The 12,276-nt window shown below is 40.3% G+C and overlaps 2 protein-coding genes across 2 annotated transcripts; both read right to left on the reverse strand.

Moving 5' to 3' along the window:
- Positions 1-35: 35 nt before the first annotated feature.
- Positions 36-2,975, reverse strand: LOC124395897 (extracellular calcium-sensing receptor-like). The gene is given in 7 exon segments (XM_046864782.1): positions 36-943; positions 1,292-1,415; positions 1,499-1,726; positions 1,801-2,399; positions 2,402-2,565; positions 2,567-2,601; positions 2,718-2,975. Coding segments are annotated over 7 exon segments (2,316 nt in total).
- Positions 2,976-7,257: 4,282 nt separating this feature from the next.
- LOC124395898 (extracellular calcium-sensing receptor-like) lies at positions 7,258-10,248 on the reverse strand. The gene is given in 7 exon segments (XM_046864783.1): positions 7,258-8,009; positions 8,012-8,173; positions 8,523-8,646; positions 8,732-8,895; positions 8,898-8,958; positions 9,033-9,836; positions 9,964-10,248. Coding segments are annotated over 7 exon segments (2,325 nt in total). The 5' UTR covers positions 10,222-10,248.
- Between the last annotated feature and the right edge of the window lie 2,028 nt (positions 10,249-12,276).

Here is a 12,276-nt window from a genome sequence, read left to right on the forward strand (position 1 = left end):
GAAGACCCAGCTTTTATATTGGGTATCTAAAAAGTTTATTTAGCAGGTGCTTTAACCATCATCTGCTTTTTAGTGTTTTTCTCTGGCTGCAGTATGATGATATAACACTTTGGAACAAAAATGCAGAACAATAACCCAAAGCTTGATGTTAAAATGGCAAAGATCTCTACAGCTACTGTGAATTTTCCAGGAGAGCTGACATAAGCTGGAATAAAGGTGATCCAAACCGCACAGAATATGAGTATACTAAATGTGATAAATTTGGCTTCATTGAAATTGTCAGGTAGCTTCCGGGCCAGAAAAGCCAAAATAAAACATAAAAGAGCCAGAAGTCCTATATAACCCAGCACAGCCCAGAAACCTATAGCTGAACCTACATTACATTCTAATATGATCTTTTCCTTGTAATACTTCATATTCTTGTAGGGAAAGGGAGGAGATATTGTTAACCAAAGTATACAAATGATGACCTGTACAAGAGTGAAGGCAAGTACACTGAGTCTCTGCTGTAGAGGCCCAAACCATTTCATAACATTACTACCAGGAAGTGTAGCTCTGAAGGCCATTAACACAACTACTGTTTTCCCCAGAACACAGGAAATACAGAGGACGAATGTGATTCCAAAAGCTGTGTGGCGCAGCATACAGGACCATGCAGAAGGCTGACCAATGAATGTTAGTGAACAAAGGAAACACAAAGTCAGAGAGAACAGGAGCAAGAAGCTCAAATCAGAATTATTTGCTCTAACAATTGGTGTGTCCTTGTGTTTAAAAAAAATTACAGCAATGAAGATGGTGAAAGATACTCCTAACAAAGAAAATGATACAAGTATGATTCCCATAATATCCTCAAATGACAGGAATTCCACCAGCTTTAAGATACAGGCAGTTTTCTTGTCATTAGACCACAGTTCAGGTGGACATCTGATGCAAATTATGGAATCTGTAGAAAGAAAAAATTATTATGAATTTAAGTATTTGTGATTTTATTAGAATAGAATAGCCTTTATTTGTCACATACAAATTGTAACAGTGAAATTATTTTCCATGCATATATCAGCATGTGCAGAACCTGGAGTCAGTGTTCAGTGTCAGCCATGATGCAGTGCCTTTGGAGCTCAGAGGTATCAGGGCTTTGCTCACAGGCCCAAGAGTGACAGTTTGGTGATACCAGGGCTTGAATCCAACCTTCTGATCAGTATCGCATTCTGAGCTACCACTCCCCCTTTTTGATCCCTATTAATAGAATCATCATTGTAAATAGTGGATAGTTCTGCACTATGCATTATACCTGTTATATTACTGATTTCCCCATCTGCACACGGAATACAGTCAAAGCAGCAGATTGGCCTTCCTTTCTGCACAGCCTTCCTGGTGCCTGGGGGGCAACTGGGACTACACACAGAGACTGGCACCTAAAACCAATTTTCCTGTATATAATTATGAAAATTTTTAGAACATAATTAATTGATCATATAGATACAGTAGTTTCATTTACCTGTGATTTGTTGTGGGCCCAGGTTATACTAATGTTGTTAAATAACAGCTGATTGTGTCTTTCCAAAGAGTCATCATAGAAACCCACTTTAACAAACACTGCTTTACCATCTTTGCTTTGTTGCCAGTTCAGTAATTCATACCTTGCTGCAGGGTCTCCATTTTCATCAAAATATACATCCTCTCCAGTTGCAGTGGTGAAACGGAGCTTCTTTAACTCATTCAATACCTAAACAAAGCATTTAAATCTCTTCAGTGCCAAATATAAAGTACATGATGTTCACCATATATTGTTACACTTACCTGCCATGGTTTATTACTCATATTTGCACATGCAATAAGACCTTCTTGTTCACTTTCTCTCTTAGAACAACCGTATGTGTTATGCAGTGCATAAGCCACAGCATAAACAGCCTTGTAAACATTATTTGCAACTCGTAACTCGGAAACATCTGTGTAAATGTTTTGAACTTGACTGAGACTTTCATTACCTTTGCACATTTGTTCTATTTTAACATTTTCTTGTGTGGGAAGCTTACATTCAAATATTGTCTCCCAAAGCTCTTTGAAAATAGTTGGATCATAAGATGGATTAAGTTTGGTCAGAAATTCATGTAGGCCATTGATTTGAGCTTTTGGCAAAGCAAAACCCATTGATCCTTTCAGCAGATGTTGCCATTGAGCATTAGCTCGATCAGAAATCCAGGACTCACTTCCAATCCACTGAAACCCAGTCATGTTTTGTAATGCCATTTCCTTCAGAAGAACAGCAAGGTCAGAGGTTGAGACAAATGCTACAATAACTTTGGAGGTTGAAACCCTAATCATCTCAACTACTTTCAGAATTTTTTCTCGGGGGTCCGTCCTAAAAAATGCTTTTGAATACTCAACACAGATTCCTCTTCTTTGGCTGCAATGATGAATTCATTTAGACCATTGTTCCCATAGTCATTATCACTGCATAGGGCTCCTACCCAGGTCCAGCCAAAATGCCTGACTAACTTAGCCAAAGCTCTGCTCTGGTAATAATCACTGGGAACAGTTCTGAAGAAAGATGGATGTTTTTTTGTCACTTAGACATGCACATGTTGCAAAGTGACTGACCTGCATTAAAAATATTTCAGTCATGTTCTTTACAACTTTGTTTATACATTTTTAAATTTAAAGCATTATCTAATTATATTTAAAAAAGAGAGAAAGAAAGAAAGAAGAGATCTTACCACAGGTATGTGCAAAGGTCCCACAGCAAGAGACATGGCAATAGATGTGCTGGATGATGTTTCTCCTATGATTGCTTGAACTCTATCAGGTTTTGAGCAAGACATTACAGATGTATTTTCTTCATTGCCATTAACTAAGGACAAGGAGGCTCTTGTAGTTATTTCTACTGATCCACAGGAATCATAAATTTTATAACCTAGTTTAACTCCAGGAAGAATATCAGTTTTATTGTTGATTTCCTCAATGGCAAATACCATTGTTTGTGCACTTTGAAATTCACGGAGGCTCAAACTTCAGAATGAAAAAAAAAATGAAAGTGCATAGCTTTTCAGTGAACCCCATTAGTATTAATACATTAAACAAGTCTGTAAATGGTGTAATATAATTTCTTTATATTATCCCTAATCATTTTAAAATCAATAGCTCCTATACAATTCCATTGAACAAATTCAGATTATAATCATGTGCTCTCACCTTATGCATTTTGGTTGTTGGGGCCTAGATGTAAAAACCTGTGTTTTCTGGTCCCATTTGACATGGAAGTTAAAAATGCCACCAATTAATACATCACCATCTTTGCTGAGTTGAGGTGGATTGGGCAGACCGAGTAAGCTACAGGGAGGATCAACTGCTCTCACCTGAGTGAATAAAAGCCATGTGTGCAGGAACCTCATTCTCATTGCTCCCTTTGTACAATGACAGCTTTCTAGCCATTTATATAACACTTTACCTCCCTAATTACCATACCCTTGGGTGTTGGTTTAAGAAGTGCATTACCTCATTGTATTGTATTGATTATTTGATGATGCTCAGATTTGTATTGCACTGTTTTTCAAATCTCTGTACAAATATATTTTCTTATATGTCCCTTTTAATTGTTATAAACAGGTTTTGCTAATTTATGTTTTTATTTGGACCTCAAGAGTATTCACTACTAAAGTACTTACTAATCTAGGATGTGTCTGCCAATGATATCTCTTCTATAGACCAGGTGATCTTGATGACAATGTACCAATAGTATAGACAGTAGTTTCCCTTTTCAGCCCCCAACACTTTTAGCATGTTGGTACTTGTCAATACATAAATGCAGTTTTTTCTTTCCATAACAAAACCAAAACTTTTTGGACTGATCCCTTCAACATATTAAATAATGACTACATGCATTCTTCAATCAGTTACCTCTAAGGAACTCGAGCTGCATCGCAAAGCATTGGAAACGCTTTCGCCTTGGCCACGTTCTGAATCACATGTATGTAATCCAGCCAACGGATAGACGCAACGTCAATGGTGGGGTGACATCATGACCAAGGAGCATAAAACACTTATGTGGTGGAGCCGAAGATAGCTTCTGTTTGTTCAGTAAGCACTCTATGTGTGTGATGTCTGTGTGTGATCTGTCTGAAATCTCAGAATTTGAGTAAGAAGAGCAAGCATGAATTCCAACTGTGTGTCCCTCCTTGCCCCCGGTTTTTACGGTGGGGGGATAAACAAAGCTTGTGCCTTTATTGACACCTGGGCAGATGGAGCTAGTCTATACCAACAGTTGGGCATACCATCCAAACCGCTGCCTTCCACCATCCTGGTCAGGCTCTGGATGGTGACATCCTTTGTGGGGATTACCCCCAAACAAAGCCTGTACATGTCATCCTAGAACATCACCAGGAGTGGCAATCCTTTTTTGGTAATCCCTTCCTCTTATGCCCTGGTACAGCTGGGATTCTTCAGCCACGGGCATGTTCATCAGATCATCAGTTCATCAAAGGCTGATGAACTGATTGCTGCCCCTTCCAAAATATCACTTTCACTCACCAGAAAGTCATCTGGATGCCAGAGGCCAAAGAGGCCATCCAGAATCTCAAACACTGTTTCTGTATCAGCCCGTTGGTTTTTGAGCTCAATGCTTCTGATCAGGGAGTTAAAGCAGTCCTGCAAGAGAGGGGGATTCTGGTTAACTGGCTATACCCATGCAATTTCTTCCCCTGCCACCTTAGCCCACCAAACAGAACTATGACATCAGGGAGCAAAAACCTTCTGGCTGTGAAGTTTGCTTTGCACTCGTTTCTGCCTTTCTTTTTTTTCTTCCCCATGTGACAGAAGCATTTAGCTCCGCCTCTCCTCTTTTGAGGTGTGGGGGGGGGTCTAAGTGAGTCTGAAGTCGAGGAGCTAATGGAAGTTGTGACTCGCGCCATCTCATGAGCAGAAAGCCCCTCCGTTCAGTAAGCTTGACAAGCGCTTTCTGCTAATGCCATCACAACCTCCACATCCGGGTCTGCTGTTCTTTCCAGACCTGCACACTGAGGTGTCCAGGTCCTGTGCGAAGCCTTTATCGGCACGCTCCTTTAGCCCCAAAGCTTGAATGCGAGGACTGGTTTGTCACGGTAGAGCTAAATGATGCATACTTTCATGTATCCATCCTCCCTTCTCACAGGATGTTCCTGAGGTTCGCTTTCAGGGCCGAATCGCACCAATATCCGGTCCTTCCATTTGGGCTTGCCCTCTCACCCCGCACCTTCTACCTCCTGTACAGGCTGGCATGCCAGATTCTCTTGTGGTCCCAAGGTAAGCCGCTTTCCTTGAAAGCAGCATACATTCCGGGCCACCTGAACGAAGCAGGGCTCAAGTAGACCTGTTTGCATCTCTCTGGCTCTCTCTTACTCCTCCAGAGGTGGATTGCCTTGGCAGGGCAATCACTGGGCAGAGACCCATTGGTAACGCCTTTTTCCCAGAGACAGTGCGAACTAGAGTGATTGGGTAAGACTTGAGCGTTGTGCTGGAGGCTCTATCCAAACCCCCCTTAAAGCCATTGTCTAAGGTTTCTTGGAGGCACCTTACTTGTTGACACAGCTCGAGTTCCTGAAAAGGAACGTCTCTAGGTTATGTATGTAACCCTAGTTCTCTAAGGAAATGAGATGCTGCGTCAACAATGCTTTGGAAACGAGTGTCCAATACCGCAAGACTGACCAGTCCCTGCCTAGTGTGTGTGGGCACAGCTGCGTTGAAAGACAGAGGGGCCAGGAGTAGCACTGTGGTCAAATTTTGCATTAGACAGATTACACAGGTGATTCAGAGCATGGACAACACAGAAGTGTTCCCAAAGCATTGTTGATGCAGTGTTTTGTTCCCTAAGGGAACCAGGGTTACATACGTGACCTAGAGATGTTTAATTTGTGGTCTTAATAGACCATTGCAACTTTTAACAGCAGTACTTGCATTAAAATGAGGAGGCCCCTCTGGAATGTTTCCTCCCCAGTCAGTTACATTTTGTGCTCACCATCTGGACATCAAGAAGATGGTACAATGAGCAAGGCCGGTCTACCCTTCCCCAACAGTTGTCCAGGGAACACTCTTTTCATCCCAGGTAAGCTCTGCTCCCAGGTCTTTAAGTGGTGCCATAACTCCACCCTGTTCTGAAATCTTGGGGTCACCTGCACCATGCTCCTCACGTCCACCCAGAGTTATACCCACTGGGCCAACCACAAGTGCTGTCTCACTCCCCTATCATGTCAGCCAGAGAATTTAGCCCCGCCTTTACCATCCAGCGGCAAACTGGAGGGCCATTCTGAAACATTCATCCTGCACTTTATGCACTTCCCTGTCACAGTCAGCGCTCATCTTGCACCGCCACTTTGCCATTCTTCTGCAGCTACTTAAAGATGCCATTTTCATCTCCCCTGCCGCCAAATTGTCTTCTCCCTTTATGCCATGGATTTATTGGACTGTTTTTTCAGACTCATATTGTGCCTACTTCATGTTGCTCTGTTTGCTGGTATTGGATTTATAAGGCTCTGTTTTCAAACTTTGTTAATGCCTACTCTGTATTGCTCTGTTTGCCATTATTGGATTTTTGGACTGTGTTTTCGGACTTTGCTCTAGCGAACTCTGCTTTCTCTGATTTCTGCTTAGTGTGGAGAATAAGAACATTCCATGCTCTCCTGTGTTCGGTGTGCCTGTGGAACTGTGTTACTGTCCTTGCTTTTCTGAAGCATCATTAAAGACTTTTATTGCAGGCATACTGCATTTAGGTGCCACCTGCCCGTTGCTGATAGTTTTAGCTAAAATATAATGGTTAAAGATTTTATTTTTGGTAAGGAAAAACTTTATTAGATATTTTACCTTGTCAGCAAAATAATTTTATAGGATATACGTATGCATGTGTAGTGTGTTAGATTACAGTGATTTGGGACTGAGCCCAGTTGCAGAAAATGTCACAGATTAATTAAACTTTCTTTTCAATAAAGTTGAACCCTAAGATTATAAAACACAGGATTTTTGTTTTGCTCTTCTAATTATATCATCATCTAACCAAGGAAGGTATATCAAATAATGTAAAAAAAACCCTCACAATGGTTATGTCAACATACTTAAAGAACTAACCGATAACCATATGCAAAAGATACTGCAAAATCATAAAAAAAGATTACAGTTTATTTACTGGCTTTATTAAAATAATAGCTCTTTATGGAAATCCATTTTAAATCTTTCATTTAAACTGAAGAATGTACTTTAAGACTTATTTTTTAATGATGTAAAGTGAACTATCTAGAAGGTTAATTTAGCAGGTGCTTTACCCATCATCTGCTTTTTAGTGTTTTTCTCTGGCTGCAGTATGATTATATAACACTTTGGAACAAATATGCAGAACAATAAACCAAAGCTTGATGTTAAAATAGCAAAGATCTCTACAGCTACAGTGAATTTTCCAGGAGAGCTGACATAAGCTGGAATAAAGGTGATCCACACTGCACAGAATATGAGTATACTAAATGTAATGAATTTTGCTTCATTGAAATTGTCAGGTAGCTTCCGGGCCAGAAAAGCCAAAATAAAACATAAAAGAGCCAGAAGTCCTATATAACCCAGCACAGCCCAGAAACCTATAGCTGAACCTACATTACACTCTAATATGATCTTTTCCTTGTAATACTTCATATTCTTGTAGGGAAAGGGAGGAGATATTGTTAACCAAAGTATACAAATGATGACCTGTACTAGAGTGAAGGCAAGTACACTGAGTCTCTGCTGTAGAGGCCCAAACCATTTCATGACATTACTACCAGGAAGTGTAGCTCTGAAGGCCATTAACACAACTACTGTTTTCCCCAGAACACAGGAGATACAGAGGACGAACGTGGTCCCAAAAGCTGTGTGGCGCAGCATACAGGACCATGCAGAAGGCTGAGCAATGAATGTTATCGAACAAAGGAAACATAAAGTCAGAGAGAACAGGAGTAAGAAACTCAGTTCAGAATTATTTGCTCTAACAATTGGTGTGTCCTTGTGTTTAAAAAAATTACAGCAATGAAGATGGTGAAAGAAACTCCTAACAAAGAAAATAATAAAAGAATGATTCCCATTAAATCCTCAAATGACAGGAATTCCACCAACTTTAAGACACAGGTAGTTTTCTTGTCATTAGACCACAGATCAGGTGGGCACCTGAGGCAAGTTATGGAATCTGTAGAAAGAAAAAAATTATGAATTTGAGTAATTGTGATTTTATTAGAATAGAATAGCCTTTATTTGTCACATATACATTGTAACAGGGAAATTATTTTCCCTGCATATCTCAGCATGTTCAGAACCTGAGGACAGAGTTCAGTGTCAGCCATGATGCAGTGCCCCTGGAGCACAGAGGTATTAGGGCCTTGCTCAAGGGCCCAAGAGTGACAGTTTGGTGATACCAGGGCTTGAATCCAACCTTCTGATCAGTAACCCAGTGACTGAGCTACCACTCCCGCCTTTTTGATTCTTATTAATAAAATCAAAGTTTCAAATAGTGGATAGTTCTGCACTATGCATTATACCTGTTATGTTACTGATTTCCCCGTCTGCACACGGAATACAGTCAAAGCAGCAGATTGGCCTTCCTTTCTGCACAGCCTTCCTGGTGCCTGGGGGGCAACTTGGACTACACACAGAGACTGGCACCTAAAAAACAATTTTGCTGTATATAAATATGATAATATTTAAGTACATAATTATTTGCTCATATAGATACAAGTGTGTTATTTACCTGTGATTTGTTGTGGGCCCAGGTTATACTGATTTTGTTAAATGACAACTGATTGTGTCTTTCCAGAGAGTCATCATAGAAACCCACTTTAACAAACACTGCTTTACCATCTTTGCTTTGTTGCCAGTTCAGCAGTTCATACCTTGCTGCAGGGTCTCCATTTTATCAAAATATACATCCTCTCCAGTTGCAGTGGTGAAACGGAGCTTCTTTAACTCATTCACTACCTAAACAAAGCATTCCAATCTATTCAGTGCCAAATATAAAGTACATGATGTTCACCATATATTGTTACACTTACCTGCCATGGTTTATTACTCATATTTGCACATGCAATAAGACCTTCTTGTTCACTTTCTCTCTTAGAACAACCGTATGCGTTATGCAGTGCATAAGCCACAGCATAAACAGCCTTGTAAACATTATTTGCAACTCGTAACTCTGAAACATCTGTGTAAAGGTTTTGAACTTGACTAAGACTTTCATTACCTTTGCACATTTGTTCTATCTTAACATTTTCTTGTGTGGGAAGCTTACATTCAAATATCGTCTCCCACAGCTCTTTAAAAATAGTTGGATCATAAGCTGGATTAAGTTTGGTCAGAAATTCATGTAGGCCATTGATTTGAGCTTTTGGCATAGCAAAACCCATTGATCCTTTCAGCAGATGTTGCCATTGGATATTAACTGGATCAGAAATCCAGGACTCACTTCCAATCCACTGAAACCCAGTCATGTTTTGTAATGCCATTTCCTTCAGAAGAACAGCAAGGTCAGAGGTTGAGACAAATGCTACAATAACTTTAGATGTTGAAGCCTTGATAATCTCAACTACTTTCAGAATTTTTTCTCGGGGGTCCGTCCTAAAAAATGCTTTTGAATACTCAACACAGATTCCCTCTTCTTTGGCTGCAATGATGAATTCATTTATGCCATTGTTTCCGTAGTCATTATTACTGCATATAGCTCCTACCCAGGTCCAGCCAAAATGCCTGACTAACTTAGCCAAAGCTCTGCTCTGGTAATAATCACTGGGAACAGTTCTGAAGAAAGATGGATGTTTTTTCTTGTCACTTAGACATGCACATGTTGCAAAGTGACTGACCTGCAATAAAGAGATTTCAATTGTGTTCTTTCCAACTCTGTTTATTAATTTTTCATCAAAAGCATTATCTAATTATATAAAAATAAATAAATTAATTAATTAAAAAAAAAGAAAAAATAGATCTTACCACAGGTATGTGCAAAGGTCCCACAGCAAGAGACATGGCAATAGATGTGCTGGATGATGTTTCTCCTATGATTGCTTGAACTCTATCAGGTTTTGAGCAAGACATTACAGATGTATTTTCTTCATTTCCATTAACTAAGGACAAGGAGGCTCTTGTAGTTATTTCTACTGATCCACAAGAATCATAAATTGTATAACCTAGTTTAACTCCAGGAAGAATATCAGTTCTATTGTTGATTTCCTCAATGGCAAATACCATTGTTTGTGCAGTTTGAAATTCACGGAGACTTACACTTTAGAATGAAGAAAATTAAAGTACACAGCTTTTCAGTGAACCCTGTCAGCATTAATACATTAAAAAAGTCTTTAAAAGTTGTAATGTCATTTTTTGATAATTTCCTAATCTTTTTAAAATCTGTACTTCCTATAAAATTGTTTCAATTCCATTAAACAAGTTAAATTATCATCATGTGTTCTCACCTTATGCATTTTGGTTGTTGTGGCCCAGATGTAAAGATCTGCATTTTCTGGTCCCATTTGACATGAAATGAAAAAATGCCACCAATTAATACATCACCATCTTTGCTGAGTTGAGGTGGATTCGGCAGACCTAGTAAGCTACAGGGAGGATCAACTGCTCTCACCTGAGTGAATAAAAGCCATGTGTGCAGGAACCTCATTCTCATTGCTCCCTTTGTACAATGACAGCTATTTAGCCATTTATATAACACTTTACCTCCCTAATTTACCATACCCTTGGGTGTGGGTTTAAGAAGTGCATTACCTCATTGTATTGTACTGATCACTTGAAGATGCTCAGATTTTTATTAAACTGTTGTTCAAATCTCTGTACAAAAGTTTTTTGCTTTGATGTCCCTTTTAATTGTTATAAACATGTTTTGATAATCTATGTTTACATTTGGCCCTCAAGAGTACTCACTACTAAAGTACTTACTAATCAAGGATGTGTCTGCCAATGATAGCTCTTCTATAGACCAGGTGGGCTTGATGACAATGTCCCAGTAGTACAGACAGTAATTTCCATTTTCAGCCCCCAACACTTTCAGCATGTTGGTGTTTATCAATATATAATTATAAATGCAGTTTATTCTTTGTATAACAAAAACAGAACTATTTGGCCACACTAAAATGATCCCCTTAACTTATAAAATAATGACTACATGCATTTCTCAACAAGTTCCCTCTCAGGAACTCGAGCTGCATCGCAACGCTTTGGGAATGCTACATTGTCCACGCTCTGAATCACGTGTGTAATCCGACCAACAGATAAACGCGACGTCACCGGTGGAGTGACGTCATGACCAAGGAACATAAAACGCGCATGCAATGGAACCAAGACTAGCTTCAGTTTGTTCAGTAAGCACTCTATGTGTGTGATGTCTGTGTGTGATCTGTCTGAAATCTCAGAATTTGAGTAGAAGAGCAAGCATGACATCCGGCTTTGTGTCCCTCCTTGCCCCTGTTTTATTACAAGTGGATACACACAGCTTGTGTGTAGCTTGTTTGGGCGATGAGCATGCTCACATGGCTCTTGAGGGAGCTAAATCTTTGCACTGTAGCCACATATCCCAGACAGCACTCATCAAAGAGGGCGCTCTTCCTCGCAGCTCTGGCTCCGCTGTTGCTGAGCAAGTCATTGTCAGATGTCGTGGGGCTTGCAAGCGGACCTGGCAGGGGGCTTGTAGACGGGCATGCCCCTTTCTACTGCCTCACCTGCCAGGTCTAGTGCTCGCTCCCTGGAAGCAGCGATGCAATCCTTCTTTCTTCCTCCTCCTCCGAGTAAATTATGGAGACCAGGGAGCCCACAGACTCCTCCCAGCCTTTGCTGTATGAGGAGCTCCTAAAGGTAGTGTTATGTTCCCACCTTGCCTAGTAGAAGTGTGTAGGAACAACAACCATTTAGTTGTTGTGGGTTGTTTGGACAAAATAGTAGAACAAGAAGTTAGAGTTGTTATTGGTTTAATGGCAAGTGGTGTAACAGACAGATTTCAAAGTATTCAAAGCAGTCAAGAAGACTAGACTCACACTTCCACTCACTGGAAGTTCATCTGGACACCAGAGGCCAAAGAGGCCTTCCAGAATATCAAACACGGGTTCTGTATCAGTCAGTTTGTTGTTGAGGACAATGCTTCTGATCAGGAAGTTGAGGCAGTCCTGTCTGAGAGGGGGATTCAGCATAACTGGCTACACCCATGCAATTTCTTACCTTGCCACCTTAGCCCACCGAACAGAACTATGCTATCAGGCTTTAGCCCCAAAGCTCAGATTCGAGAACTGGTTTGTCACGGTAGAG

The sequence above is a fragment of the Silurus meridionalis genome, chromosome 13 (genome assembly GCF_014805685.1).
Source record: "Silurus meridionalis isolate SWU-2019-XX chromosome 13, ASM1480568v1, whole genome shotgun sequence".
Classification (NCBI taxonomy): Eukaryota; Metazoa; Chordata; class Actinopteri; order Siluriformes; family Siluridae; genus Silurus; species Silurus meridionalis.